Here is a 15,805-nt window from a genome sequence, read left to right on the forward strand (position 1 = left end):
GAAAACATAACCAAACAGGACCTATTAGTCTCTTACGCGTGGACATTAAGATTATAATCGAACTGTGTAAAATTTGATAACTTTTTCAATAATATTGTTATTTATTTAATATCCCAATATTGGTGATCACACCAAGTTTCAAAATACTGACAAAAGTAGACGAAAACCGGCGGCGCTGCTGTTGCTAGGAGGGTTTGCGGTCGATGGAGGCAATGCTTTTTTGTTTCGTTGTTGTTTTTCAACGTATTTCGTTTGTTGTCATTTCGTCTAATAGTCGTCACTTGATTTTTTTGGTTTATAGAGAATGTTCAGACTCTTGTGAATTCAAAATGGAGCACTCGTCCTACTTTGACCCTTAGCTTATCACTTGACAAAACATCGACCTGATAAGTTTTATACAAGTTTTTTTTTTCATAACAAGGGTTGTAATAATAATTTATTATATATTATATGAATTAAATTATACAAAATAAAAATTTAAAAAAACTATTATTACATAAATCTCATATTTTATATAACTTAAGAAAATATATAAACCTTATCTACTATAAAAGTAAAAAATATACATAGATATATATACATATAAATATTATACATCATCTTCATTTGATGCATGATTTATAGTGATATAGGACTCAAATTAAAACTTTTTTTTTGTTATTTTATTATGTAGGGATTTTCACTTAAGTAGGACTACCTCAAAGGAACTTTTCAAAAATCTATAAAATTCGAAAATTTATCATTCTATGAGTGGTCAAAATTTGTGGGACCCGAGTCAAATGAGAGATAACAAAAAATTTCTTAGTTTAACCTCACACAACATAATCAATTACTTTTCATTTAATTTCTCAACAACTTCAATCAAATTACATAATTTTTCACCAATCAAAACCCTTTAAAAATAATATTTTTCTCTCTCCTCCTAACACTTTACTCTCTCCTCATCTATCATTCCCCGTTCTCTCTCCTTCTAGCCCAGATTATATTTCAATATTTAGTGACATGTCACTAATTCTAGTGATTTATTGACAATTTGACACTAATTTTAGTGATTTAGGTTAAGAAGATGTCATTAAATTTAGTGACAAGTTTGTACTGTAAACTTAACGACACGACCTCAACCTCCGTAAATTAGAGAATTTTAATGAATGAATGTAATGATAAATTTGTCACTAAATGGCTGAATTTTATGTCAATTTTGCCATTAAATCACTGCAATTAGTTACAAGATTGTCACTAATTCTAGTAATTTAGTGACAAACTTGTCACTAATTTCAGAAAATTAGTTATGAGTTTGTCACTAATTCCAGTGATTTAATGACAAACATGTCACTAAAATCCAATGATTTATTGACAAATTTGTCACTAATCACAGTGATTTAGTGAAAACGAGATGTTATTAAATCCACTTGAATTAGTGACAAGTTTGCTTTGCTCTTGCTTTGTTTTCTGATATAAATATCACCTTATTTGGTGTTTAAAAATACGCAAATATAGATGTATGAGAAACACTAGTAATAATTTGAAATTTACTATTTGCAAAATCTAAAAATACGAAATTTAGTTACAAGTTTGTCACTAATTCCGTAGATTTAGTTACAAGTGTGTCACTAATTCGACATAGTTTAGATTTAGTGAGAAATGTGTTTGTCACTAAATAATTAAAATTAGCGACAAACTCGTAACTAATTCTAAAAAATAAGTAACAAGTTTGTAACTAAATCTATTCAACTAAACACTAATTCTGTGGAAGAAGTTACTTATAGTAATTTTGTCACTCTGATTTAGTGGCAATCTTATCATTAGACCTATAGTAATCTTGAGCACTGGTGATCAAGTTGTCACTAAAACCAATGAATATTCCAAAAAAAATAAAAATAAAAAATGTAGCAAAGGGTTAACACCCACATATTTCTACTGCAATCTTACTGATTGTAGCTTTAGCTTGACGACCTTGTCCAAAACCACACAAACAACAAATGTCTTTGGGACAATTCATCAAACACATGGGCCAGTGACGGATCTAGGTGGGGGCCAGGGTGGGCCAATGCCCCCCTCAATTTTTGAAAATTATTTTTTTATCTCCAAATTTTTATATTTTTTTTTATAATTTTACCCTTAAATTTTACTAATAATTATGTTTTTAACTCAAATTTGTAAGTTTTTTTCAATAGTGCCCCTCCTAAAAAATATTTCTCAAATTTGCCCCCTTTGATTGAAATACTGCTCCTATTGTTTAATTATCATACATGTTAGTCCAACCGAATCTAATGGTAAAGGGATAGAAAATCGAATCACAAAAACACCCATGAATTTAATCAAAGATTAACAACAACGCATCACATAACAATCCAAACTTTTATTTTCTTCTATTCTCTTTTTTTTTCACACAAACAGGAAATCGACTCTCATCTTCACGTCGAAACCGATTCTGAACTCTCCCTTGTAGAGGATCTTCTCCTTTACCGCATCTCTGCGTTTCAGCTTCCTTAGCAGCTCCAAGCAGCGAGAGAGCTCTCCGATCTCCATCGCGAGAAGCCTCGGCTCTCTGACGATCTCTTTCCTGATCGAACTTGCGCGAAAGCCCATAGCTTTGAACTTGTTCAGCAATGGCTTCAACAGGTTCTCGACCCCAAAGCCCAGAAAAGATGGTAAGGGAGTTTTCCATGGCCTTCAAATCCGAGTTGATGAGAGAATGGCTCTTCGAGAATAAATCGTTGAGCTGGGAAGACGGAAGTCCGTACCCGAGCCCGGACTTCCAAATCCGAATCGTTGAAGTAAAGGTCACAGGCCTAGATCAATGCAACTCAGACCAAAACTTCCTCTCTAACTCAAGAGGAAGATTAGAAGAACGAAAAAAAACCTCTCTCTCTCAACTCAAGCGACGTGTGTATATTGTATAATGGAGCCTGTGGAGGTAATTAGTTACTTAGGGGTAATAGGGTGATAACAAATGCCATTAATAAAGTACAACTGTACAAGTCATAGAACGGTAAAAAAAACAAAAAAAAATTTACTGATTTTTGGAAAGTGGACTAAAATCACTCCTAGAGTAAACAATTTCCTTATTATGTAATATTTTTTCCATGTGATTTTTCATAATTAAGTCGATTTTTCATGAAAAATGATATTTTTTTGGCAAATATTTTTCTGTTTTTCACATTTTATTTGTATAATTTTTCATCGGCACACCGATTTTTCGAAAAGTTGGTGACTCAAAATGAAAACGAAAATGACACTCAAAACCTTTAATGATCAAACAATATTTATCATTTTTCTTGTCTTTCTTTCCAGACTAGGCTGGATGCTTTTGTCTTTATATTTTAGTTTTGCATTTAAGTTTTTTCTCTTCTTTCTTTTTCGTTTCTTTAGGAAAATAACATGAATTTAGTAGATAAGGAATTCTCTTTGGATTATATGGATATACTTTCTCTAAAAAAAGAAAAAAAAAAAAAAGAAGATTATATGGATATACATGGACCACAAAAAGTTGGCGCCTGTAATAATGGTCCATAATCTTGCAAAAGATTACAAGTTTCATAATAAACCAGATTTGGGAAAATTATTGGCTCTTTCGCTGTAAAAGTGTGAGAGAATATATGCAATTTTCTTATCGTATCCAATTATACACATCCCTTGCAGGTATTTTTCAATATCTTCAAAGAAATTGTTTGCTTGCCACTCTCTCTTTTTCTTAACTGTTGTACAATTATTGCAAACGGCAATCATTTTTTTCTCCCATAATTTAAAAAAGACAACTAGAGATCGAAGAAAAACAACTTAAAGAAAAACATAAATATCATCTTAGAGCATAGCCTGTTTGTGTTTAATACGTCATTAATGGTCTATATTTGACTTTATATATACATTTAATGATTTTATATTTTTACCGAAAAAAAATATTTCAACTCATTTCGAAAGTGTTTAAATTTTATTTTGGTGCTGTTTTTTATAAATGAAAGGTCAATCTATTAGTTCTATTACATAATTAAGTAGGAAGAAACTATATAAAATATCGAAATAGCTTCCCTCAATTAAAGTTATAACTCAACTCGTCTTATTTTTGTTTGAGCTGTATTATTAAATTTAAATAGTTAAACTAAGATATTAACGTCAATAATTTAAATGCGATATATACCTAACTCTCATTTAAAAAGTCTAACCACTATTAGTTTAATATGAAATTTGATTTTTTATTTTTTTTAAATTACTTATTGGAAATTAACGAAAATCTATATTTCCATTAAGGTTAACATAAATTCCACTTCCAATAAACAATGGAAGACACCAATTTGTTTAATGGAAATACATTTTCCAATAAGCAATGGAAGACGACTTATTGTGAATGATATTTCCATTTCCTTCCAATAGCCACCTTGAGGCTTATAACAAACATCAAATCCATAAGAAAATAAGAACAAACATAAAACTTTTGAAAAAATCAACCATATATAGAAACACAAAATAAATTAAGTCTACAGTCACGTAAATATTGAAAGAATAATAGAATGTATAATTGTGGAAAATAAATCAACCCGTTAATAAAAATTATTCAATCCAATATTTGATTTAAATTTCAAATAACAAGCACACGATTTAAATAAAAATCGACGACTCAAAGGGAAAAATGGAATAAAAAACGTGTAAGTGTTCCACGTCATCCCTTTGGCCATTTATCTAAAAAATTGAAACGTTGGCTATTTAGAAATTAGTATAACCTATTAAAATCTCGTGTGTTAAAATTCTAACCGAACTATCTAAAAATTAAGATAATAGTCCAAACTAAATAAAGACGCATGCGCATTATCGTAGATATGAATTCAGTTATTTCTTTAATAGTTGAGTGAAAAAACTTTAATTTTGCTTGATGATAAATATTTGACTATTGTATACCTTTTTTTTTTTTGGTAAAGATGTTGAATAATTTTCAATATATTTTACGCTTATATCATATATAATTAAGATGACGGTTACCCGCCAAAAGTTTAACCAATTTATTTTTTACTTCAATTTTATCCAATAACAATTCACGTGAATAGTTCAAATACCGATTCGAATGTACATTTTTTGTACTAAAACAATTCAGAAATGAAATTTTTTAGAGAGTGTGTTAAAGAGACCCTTGGGGTGTAGTATCATTATTTTTCAAATTTTGAAAAATATCACATTATGATTGTAGTAAGACTTGAATGTTATAACTTTAATTCACGTGGCTATATAAATACCCAGTCATGTGTTCATCACATATCATATGATAATGTATAAATCTTCTCAAACCACAAGGACGTTTCTATTTTTCTAGCTACCCAAACTTATCTTTTTGGCTCCTAATGATATTTTATTTTATCTTGTAATTCTTACACTCAATAATAATGGCCTGTGTGCTGTGTCTTTATTCTTTTAAAAGTGAAGACTTTTACAATCTCATCTGGTCTACTTTTTTTTTTTTATCGGACATCTGGTCTACTTGTTAACTGAGAATGCGTCTATGAGCAAAGAAAAATAAAATGAAATAATGAGAATGAGGACATTTTCTCAATTTTATTTAATGACCTTAAAGTTAGACCTCTTACTTTTTTTGTAGTGTGTGAGTGGGCTAAGAAAGTCCAAATTTACTGCAAACTCGCTGCTCCACTTGTCATATTCAATGGACTTTGGATTCCAATCGCACCGTTTCACAAACTGTCCTTACTACTATGACAGGTATCTGCTTAGGATTTTAGTGATTAAAATCAAGGAACATAAATTTAGGAACGTTGTTGATCACATAAAAACAAATTTAGGGTTACCATTAATATTCTTTCATTCATTGCTCAAAAGTCCATTGTAATTCATCAACAAAATCAAAACCAAATCATGTAGTCTACCAACTAAATAAATAAATATCTGAGTGAATGCATCAACAAAGAAGTAATGCTAAAAAAGCCAGGATTCAAGAAAACATTTAAAAGCACAAGAGGCAAAGGACAACATGTTAAAGAACTATCAGGCACTTGAAGAAGAGGATAAAAAGTGTAACAAACGGCTAGTAGATATAATAATAATAATAATAATAATAATAATAAAGCTCAATGGAGAACAAGGCATGTGTCAAAATACAGAAATGATGACCCAAATGTAACAGCTGTGGAAAAAGGCAAAAAGAAAAAGAAAGAACGAATGGAGCAACTATACAAAAAAAAAAACACAATCTCAATAATAATCATGATAATCATAAATAAATCTGTGCTCGCTCCTCTCTCCCTCTGCTCTTTCATTCTATACACAAAATGACGCTGAAAAGACGATAATGCCCTGCCCTCTCTTTTCAAATTTCAATCAAAATCATCAAACGGTCATATGGCGACGGAGCTTGCCGTGGCGGCGTCTCCCGTGGCCGAAGGTGACGGGGTCGAAGGAGCGGAGCCTCCGGGCCTCGAGCGGGTCCACCGAGCACTCGGCCGGCGGGGCCCGGTAGCGAGTGCGATCATAGCAGTAAGAGTAGGTCATGTGCTTCCGCCGGAAAGCCTCCATCTTGGTCCTGGCCCGGGCCGACACTCCTCCGGCGGGGACCGCCACGTCACAGCCGGAGTCCGCGGCGGCGGCGGCGGCGGTGGTGGGGTCCACGGAGCAGCCGTGGAGGACGAGGTCGGAGAAGCGGGCCACGAACGGGGCGTACTTGTAGCTCACTCGGTACTTGCCGCCGTTGGTGGCCCAATCGGAGCCGTCCCATATCGTGGCGTACAGAGACATGGGCTTCGCCGGAAAATCCCCGCCCATCGACTCTGTTCTCTTCACCTCCCTTATCGGAACGTTGTCCACGTAGAACCTGGCACACCCGAAAAGGCAACAACACATGATAAATGATATGGTTTAATAGAGAAGAAGATCTAGTACTATAGGCTTAAAATCGTTGAATCTACGGAAAATATCACGGCTATCCTCAGCAAAATCTATTTCAAGTAACCATGAGCAAAACAAAGCAAAACCGGTAAAAAAAAAAAAAAAATAAGATGCAAGCGATTCAAAAAAAGGGCTCACGTGATTTGAGAATCGGTCCACAGAATGCTGTACTGGTGATAATCGTCAGATGGGTCGAACCATAGATTGTAACGCTCTTCTCTTCCCACGCCTGTGCTTCCATTTCCGTATATGTTTGTCTGAATCCTCCAATCTTTGCCTCTTATGTTACCCAAAAACTCAAAGTCTATCTCGTCATGGTTCTTCTCGAACATGTCTCCGTTTGACATCTGCAATTCCCAACACACACACAAAAATATAATAAAAAACTGGTCTTTTGTCTCTCACGAGGGTAACAGTTGTTCGAGAGAATCTCATGCGTTCTGACGAGCAAAGACAGTAAAAGTCACCAGCTTTGTGTTACTCTGTTCTATTAATGAAAACCCATTTGGGGATTGCTCAACTTTTAGTAATGGAATACAAAAAATGGATTTGAGAAGAGAATGATGAAATCTAAAAGAGAAGAGCCATTTAAATAATCACAGGAAAAGTAGGGTTTAAAAAATAATTTGAAAAACAAATAAAAATTTAAGAACTTTGACTCACATAGAAGGCAACAACAACTCCAGCAGTATAATCAGCTGGTAATTTTATCGAAGCGCTGAAGAACCCGTGAAGATAAAGGTCATGAGACACAAACCCAGACCCTGTAAAAAAAAAATATATATATATATATAAAATAAAAACTAATTAAGAAAAAAAAACAATTTGAAACACGCAAGCACCGGAGGACAAATAAAAGACCTGTGCGTTCGTTGAGAGAGAGGTGAACGGAGTTTCCATCTTTGTGGATTATGAGATTATCGTCCCCAAAGAGCTTGGTATAGCCTTCTTCAAAGGCTATGATTGGTAGTTCATTGATTCTTTTTGTTCTTGTTGAGCCATGAACAACATCCACGAGCAGCAAAGAGAGAGCCGATAGAAGAAGGGGTGCAAAAGAGCTCAGATTAGAACGAGCCATTTGTATTTCTCTTAGAATATAATCCTCTTCTGGGATGTATAAAAAAAACAATGGTTGGTCTTCCCTATATTTTGAATGTGCTGCGATTTTTGTGTATTGCAGAGAGGGAGAGAGACGTGGAATTTGGAATATTGAAAATGTTACGAGTCTACAGCTGTGGGGCGTTTGAGAGAAGCGAAAGGTTAAAATATTACGAGTCTACAGCTGTGGGGTGATTTGAGAGAAGCGAAAGGGAAATGAAAAAGGTGAAAATGAGAGAGAGAGAGAGAGAGAGAGAGAGTTTATGTGCAGTGGATGGACAGAGCTCATTTTATTGGCGTGAGTGAGAGTAGTCTCAGAAGGAACTTTTCACTTCTTTCCTCGCCTTTTCTTTTTTAAAAAATTTGTTTTTTTTATAGGAAAATTCGATTTTTTTTGTAATCCTACAAAGCTAAATGCCTAAAACAAAGGTAAAAGTCTAATTTGAAGTTCATCCTACAAAATATTAGATACAAATTTTAAAATTTAATAAATTTGATTTTTTTTTTATGTAGTTGAATATTTTATTAGTTATGGTCAAAGATTTAAATGTTATTTTCGTTACCGTTTTAAGCCTCATGATTTACAGAAAACCGGCATACCGACAGAAAATCGAACGGAAAAATGTGAAAAATGGCAAATGAAATACCGTTTTCAAATCTCGTTTTCGATGGAAAACCGACGTGCCACCGGAAAATCGAATGAAAATAATGTGACGAAACAAACGAATACACATATATTTGTAAATATACTCCAAATTTGAAACACTTCAAATCATACATATCTAGCATAGAAAATTAAATAAAGATGCTCTACAAACATATAGTTACCATAGAAATTGAAATGTATCAATAGAATCCCGATGGACGTCTTGGTTGGATAAAACTCGGTTGATTTTCTTGAAGCTCGCAATATCGTACCCCACGACTTCACTTATTAGTGAACATCCTGGTACACAGACTATAATGTGATGGACACCGAATCGATCCACGCGTACACCGAATGTACGACACTCACTTTCTTACGGATTCACCTTTGGTTGTGGCACTCCTATCGGATTAAGGTAACGGTAAGAAGGAAAGCATACCAACCGTCATTGTGTGTGTCTGACGTAGTGAATGACATTGTGTCGAACTGAGACATCAAGTGGTCGACATCGTATTCACTACCAGATGACATGTACGCTCCATATCATTGTTGAAAGTCACCGCCGTAATCACTACCAAAAGACATGTAGTGCGCCGACGCTTTTTGTGAACCACTGTCATAATACGATCTGGTCTCAAAGTCGAATAACTCTCCGAGCCTGTGAGATGAAACAAAATACGTATATTACTCTCCATATGAAGCATACTAAATTGTTTGAGAACTCCGAAAGAAATAAATTTGAATACATTAACCTGTTAGATCTTTGACAATGTGCCCCGTGATCTGAATCTTGTATGGCTTGATAACCTTGCTCCATAGTCCACGGATCGTAAGGTTGGCCTCCACCACTATCATCACCAATATCATGACTAGCAGGATACCCGCCAAAGTCACCACCGCCTCCGTCATCGTTACTGTCATCAGGACCACGTCCATCGTCTTATGATCCATGCGAAGTCTGACCGACGTTTTCGCTCAATACGGTGTCCACATCAACGCCTTCCCACCGAGCATGTGAGGCGACGCGTAGGTCGGGGTTTCGATCTTGATCGTCGAGGTGAACTGGTCGGATCTATTGTAGGAGCTCATCATCGTCTACGTTGTCGCCCATTACCTCCATTGATCTTTGGATCATATCAAAAGGATCTTTCATGTAGGCAACGTCGCTTTCAATGTCTCGTAATTGCGGCTTCATATTGTAGCTACAAAAAACGAGTTCCCCCAATCTCTTGTACGCCAGTCGGTTTCGTTGTTTAGTGTGGACAAGTGCGAATGTGCCCCGATTTTGGTTTCACGCCGATGAGGATGCGGTCTGAGACAAGATTCTCATCGCCAACTTTCTCAAAGGGGGGGTTTTGATTCCAAACATGGCCCACCATTCACCTACAAAAATGATGGAACACCGTAAATATGAAGCTATGAATGTTGGGAATATTGCCCACTTGAAGATAATGATTACTAAATTCGATAATAAGATTACTTTATTAGCATTATATGATTAGTGGGTTGAGTTCTAAACAATTAGAATCAATAACAACTATCTTCCATAGCCTCCGTATCTAACTGAGTCACGTGCTGGGCACCTGAGTTCGGGCGGTGTGCTAAAACATGGTCGATGACTGATATACGCCTGGAAAGCTATATCTAAAGTCATATATGTGGAACACATAGGTGAAGGCTGATCACTATGTGGGAGCATTCTACACTTGTGGTAAGTGTACGACCTGGACAAGTCTTGGTTGTAGATGTGTCGTTTAAGGACCGTTACGACACACTAACCGAGGCCACTATGATGGTCACAGTGAGACTTGATCTAAATCCTGAAGTGATCATGGACACTGGGTTATGTTACTGAGCTCTTTGACTCATTCGCTAAAAGGCTATTCATGCTAATCACAGCTTATGTCTTGGGAGTTTTCTCAGAGCATGATTCGAGTGGGAAGTGATTTATAGATACGGAATCCAGCCTTCCTGAAAGAATGTTAATGTTCACTCACCTAAGGGTTGATTCCAAAACCGATAGATTGCTAGCACTTTCGAAGTAAGTAACGTTCGAAAGAATCTTTCGCTGGGGAAACAACAATGCTTAGGGCTGATATGTATCAAGAGAAGTATAACGGAAAAATTGACTTCTCTTGACACGGATTGAACCTGGAGGATCTTGATCACGAACTGACTATATCAGTGGACACTCGTCACGATGAGTAAATATAATTCTAGTATAAAGGAGAGTTCAGTCTTGGCTTACAAGGTGGAGTATTTGACCAAGATTAAACGAATCGATGGAAAAAGAGAAAGGACTATTTCGTCTTTTTCATCGGATTTGTTAAGCTTCTATTACTAGGTCCATAGTCCCCGATTCGGCTCTGATAAAGGCGGATAAGAACTTTCGTATAATAATGTTTATCATTATTAATCTCACTTGCTGTAATTGTGATTGACAGCATTAATTCTGGAAAACGGGTATTCGCAGAATTAAATAAATATTTATGGTAGAATTGTTTATTTATTGTTTGATCAAGTAAATAAACAATTATTAATTATTTGTTTATTGTTGGACCAAGTAAATAAATAATTAATTGGGTTTTAAGCAATTGGGCCTTGCACACATGGAAAATTCGAATTAGGATTTTTGGCACTAGGGTTTGCGCAAATCTCCTTGGCCGTGTGCCATCAAGTTCGAAATTTCAATATTGGTATTTACCAATATTTTCTCTTTAGTTGTTTAAATAAAGGAGAGAGAAAAATATAAGATATTATCCTATATTTTCTCCTTATTTAAAGAAAAGTATTTAGGAGAATATTTAGGAGAATAATATATTCTCCTTTATTATCTCACTAAATAAATTATTCTCTATTTAAATAAAAGAATAATATCACATAGATATTGATCTGATGGATGAGAGAAAAAGTAGGATTCACTTGTTGAGATCCAAGGGCCTAGATTAAATCATCTAGTGTGAACACAATAAAACGAAATAAAATATTCTGGAAGATTCCATGAATATCTCTTTTTTACTACTATAAATAGGGGTTCATGAGAAGGCAAAAATTAAGGATTTTGACCTAATAATTTCGTGCACTCTAGGCTACATTGGCCGTGCAAAACAGCCTCTCCCTCCCCTCAGAAATTCGTTTCCATTCTTAGTAAAATAAGAGAGAGATCTTGAAACACCTAGTTTCGTGATCTAGTGAGATAAAGATTGTGCCCACTCATCTTTCTTATTCGCCTCGGAGATTACGTTTCGGAAGGCTAAGGTGTCATCCTCGAGTCCTTCATCAAGACGACTCAAGACGAAGACGGATTGTGAAAGCTTTCAGTTCGTGAGCCAAAAACTGTAAGTATTCGTTTTTTCGTTCAAATCGGTTGCTTGTCTTCTATGCTCTCGTGAATTAAATTAATTAAACATAACTAGATCTTGTTAATTATAACCATAATTTAATTAGCTTATGATCAGCGTAATTAATTATTTTTCCGCATTTATATGGTTATATGGTGGAATCATCTCAAACGAGTCGCATCGGAGCGATCGTTCGTGTCCGATGCGAGCTCGATCCACCGATAAGTGGTATCAGAGCGATTGTTCGTGTCTGATACCCACTTGATTCCCCAACAATGAAATATTACTACTTCGGTTCAAAGATGTAGTTCTTATCGGAAGCCATCTTCATTCTTTCCGCTACTGTGGTTTTGCTACCGAACATGCCTCTCGCATTGCGAAATACCAAAAGTTAGTTTCCAATGTTGTCGCATTCATCATTCGGAAATAGCCGCTCAAACACTTCTGTAATCGCCGTAAGATGCTCGGCCTTCATGACGATCTCCGGATTATATTAAAACTTTGGATTTAGGTAGTGAGCTACAAGTAAAATAATCAAAGACACCAATTATAAATTATACAAAGACGTTCACAACGAAGTTTGTGAAATGACTTTTACCAACTTGGTGTAACGGATGGGCAAGTTGTCTCGTCCATCTCTCAACCGCAATGTCCACTACCCATGCTTGTTCGGGATGCTTTCCAACTTCTTTTTCATTAAGTCGGAGATGTGATAAGGCAAACCCCATAGTCGGAATACTTCTGTATCAACGAGACGCAAAGCTGAGTACATAGGCACGAATACCTTGCATACACCATCAGCATGGAGCCAAAACTTGTTGTCCAACACTTTTGACTCCACAAACTGCCCAGCTGAAGTTTGACGAAAGGAAGATCGGTCCCACCAATCCGAAGTGAACATCTTCTTCAACCCAGATCGATTGCTCCTTAGACTTGTTAAGGCTAAGTAGTTCGTGGCGAATCTTGTCGGACCTGGACGGATTAGCTCTCCTTGTCCATCTTCTCTCATATTCGAGAGGCTAAGTAGTTATAGATGAACTTTGTCACTTCTCTACGATTCTCAACAACTTCAGCGACAGTTGCTTATTTGCCCACGTCATCGAGCATCAAGTCAATACAATGTGCAGCGCACAGAGTCCAATAAAGATGGTAGCGTCGAGCGAGTTTCAGTCCAACTTTCTTTTAAGCCGAACTATTATCTGTGATAACTTGAACAACATTTTGTTCTCCGACTTCTTTAACCACCGCATACGGAATCTTATATGAAATTCTGATTAGTCACAAAGACAAGATGTCACACACAAAGTGTTGACAATGTGTCCGACAACTTGCTTGAAAACAGATAATGGATAAACAACAAACAGTGCGATAAAAAGAATACACACGATAAGGTTACCCAGTTCAGTGCAATACACCTACGTCTGGGGGCACTCTGCCAGTGGAAAAGATTTCACTATCTTGTAGTCAATAGTACACGCAATGTTTAAAAGATTACAATCACCAAATCAATAAAACCTAGACACTATTACCACCAGTGAATACCTAAACCAGGGACTCCCCCTGGATTTGAGATCCGCTCCAATTCCACTCTTCGAGCAACCGCCTATGCTCGGATGACTTTCAGTCTTCAAACGATCGCGAGCCTTCAATCACGAGAACACAGAACCCAACTCTCACAGACACTCAATCTTTCTGGAATAGTGTTTGAGAGAATACACCACTCTTAACAAAACACAAAGCCTCCCAATCCGCTAAGGGGAAGCTCATGGCTTTTATAGCAGATGTACAGGCCTGGAAGTGTATCTAAGGTTTCCTTACCCAGCCTCACACAAATATCTCGCAATAAAGTCACCAGTGAAGCAATCTGACAATACTGGAAACTTGCCCGAAATACTGTCTGCACACAGAAGGAAGGATGTCTCACCAGAAGCAGGAGCATGAAGAACGACATCTTTCCAAACAACTTGCACTAAAAAATAAAGCCAACAAATAACGTAACAACAGTCTCCCCCTTTGGCTATTTTTTAGGCAAGCACTTCCAGGAATAGTTCTCATACAAGCGTCATGACCATATGGAGAGAGTCAAAATAAATGACCTCATGACGTCTCTCCCCTTGATTGCCTCAAAAGAATACCAAAGGCAGGGATCGACCAAAATAGAGGGAGGAAAAACAAACATAGCCTGTAAAGAGGTGAGAACTGAAGTAAACAGCAGTACATACATCAACAGTAAACTTGAAAGAGGTTTAACACACCAACCAGAACTCAGTCTGAAACAAAAGTTAAACTGAAGATAAAACCCGACAGAAGGATGTCTGAAAAGAAGTTAGAGGATACAGACAAGATCATAAAAAAAAATCAACTAGAGGGATTCCCAGTTGAAACATCATTGGCTTGACCTTCAGAGCCCTCGGATTCGCTGATGACATCATCCTCTGTATCTTCATCATCTACGTTGTCATCAGGACTTACAGTGTGGCTCGGCTGAGAGGAAGTAGCACCATCAGTGGTAGAAGAAGAATTCATAACAGAGATAAGACGCTCACAAGCAGATTTCCTTCAAGAGGAGATATCAATGATCTCCTTGAGCGCAACAACTTCGTCAAAGAGGCCTTTGAGAATATCACTCTTAGCATTCTCGGAGACAGGAGCAACCTTGATGGTACGACCAAGAGCGACAAAAGTTGCGACCGAAGGCATAGCATGATCTCTGGCATGTTTTCCCTCAAATAACTTATAACTGAAAGTGAGTTCACTAGGGGGTTTACCTGCAACATCATCAGCCATTAGTACATCTTTCTTTTGAGCCACTAACATACCAGAGAGGAGAGAGGGAAAGCCAATAGGGAGCTTCACAGCATATGACTTAGCGTGCTTGGCCAGGTGGTTGAACACGAAATCTCCAAAGTCGAAAGACGCACGAGTACCTATCTGATAAATGAGGCACGCCAGGTCGGACTTGATGCTCGAGCCATGCGAGGAGGGAGCCCAATTAGCAACCCCAATTCTGTACAAAATAGAATATTTTGCAGAGAGGTCTTAGGAGGGCAGGGAACCTTTAGAAGGCCAAGTCTTATTCTCGTCGTCGGTGAGCTCTTTGGCAATCACATCCAGGGACGGAAGCCGATTGGCAGTGACAATTCTCCCTCGTACTAGGAAATCATTGATTGCAGAGGAGGAGACATCAAAGCAGTGGCCACAAACGAAGAGGCTCTGCCTCCCGAGTCGTTTTGCGGCTCAGCCTCCAGAGCCGTTTTGCGACTCAACCTTCAGAGTCGCTTGTGGGAATGTTTGGGGCTTAGAGCCGTTAGAGGCTCTACCATCAGAGCCATTTGTGATTTAGTCTCCAGAGCCGTTTTGCGGCTCAGCCTTCAGAGTCGCTTGTGGGAACGTTTGGGGCTCAGAGTCGTTAGAGGCTCTGCCTTCAGAGCCATTTGTGGCTCAGCCTCTAGAGCCGTTTTGCGGCTCAGCCTTCAGAGTCGCTTGTGGGAACTTTTTGGGCTCAGAGCTGTTAGAGGCTCTGCCTTTAGAGCCATTGTGGCTCAGCCTCGGGAGCCGTTTTGCGGATCAGCCTTCAGAGTCGCTTGTGAGAATATTTGGTGCTCAGAGAAGTTATAAGCTCTGCCTTCAAAACCATTTGTGACTTAGCCTCCAGAGCAGTTCTACGGCTCAGTCTTCAGAGTCACTTGCTTGTCGATTTTATATTAGAAGTGTCATTTTTCACTTGTGAAAAATAACGACATAACATATAGAACTACCAAAAAATATTTAATATTATGAATTGTGATATATATATATATACATATATATATATATAATATATATATATATATATATT

At 37.0% G+C, this 15,805-nt stretch overlaps 1 protein-coding gene across 1 annotated transcript; it reads right to left on the reverse strand.

Annotated features, from left to right (window-relative positions):
- Nucleotides 1–6,013: 6,013 nt before the first annotated feature.
- On the reverse strand, nucleotides 6,014–8,232 carry XTH28 (xyloglucan endotransglucosylase/hydrolase 28). Its single transcript, XM_089609131.1, has 4 exons — nucleotides 7,744–8,232; nucleotides 7,546–7,646; nucleotides 7,021–7,229; nucleotides 6,014–6,808 (listed from the first exon to the last, which is right to left on the reverse strand). Exons 1-4 carry the CDS (start codon nucleotides 7,958–7,960, stop codon nucleotides 6,328–6,330), a joined length of 1,008 nt encoding a protein of 335 aa, XP_089465257.1. The 5' UTR covers nucleotides 7,961–8,232; the 3' UTR covers nucleotides 6,014–6,327.
- Nucleotides 8,233–15,805: the final 7,573 nt, after the last annotated feature.

The sequence above is a fragment of the Urtica dioica genome, chromosome 3, assembly GCF_054948205.1.
Source record: "Urtica dioica subsp. dioica isolate 48M chromosome 3, U.dioica_male_clone48M_v1_H2, whole genome shotgun sequence".
Classification (NCBI taxonomy): Eukaryota; Viridiplantae; Streptophyta; class Magnoliopsida; order Rosales; family Urticaceae; genus Urtica; species Urtica dioica.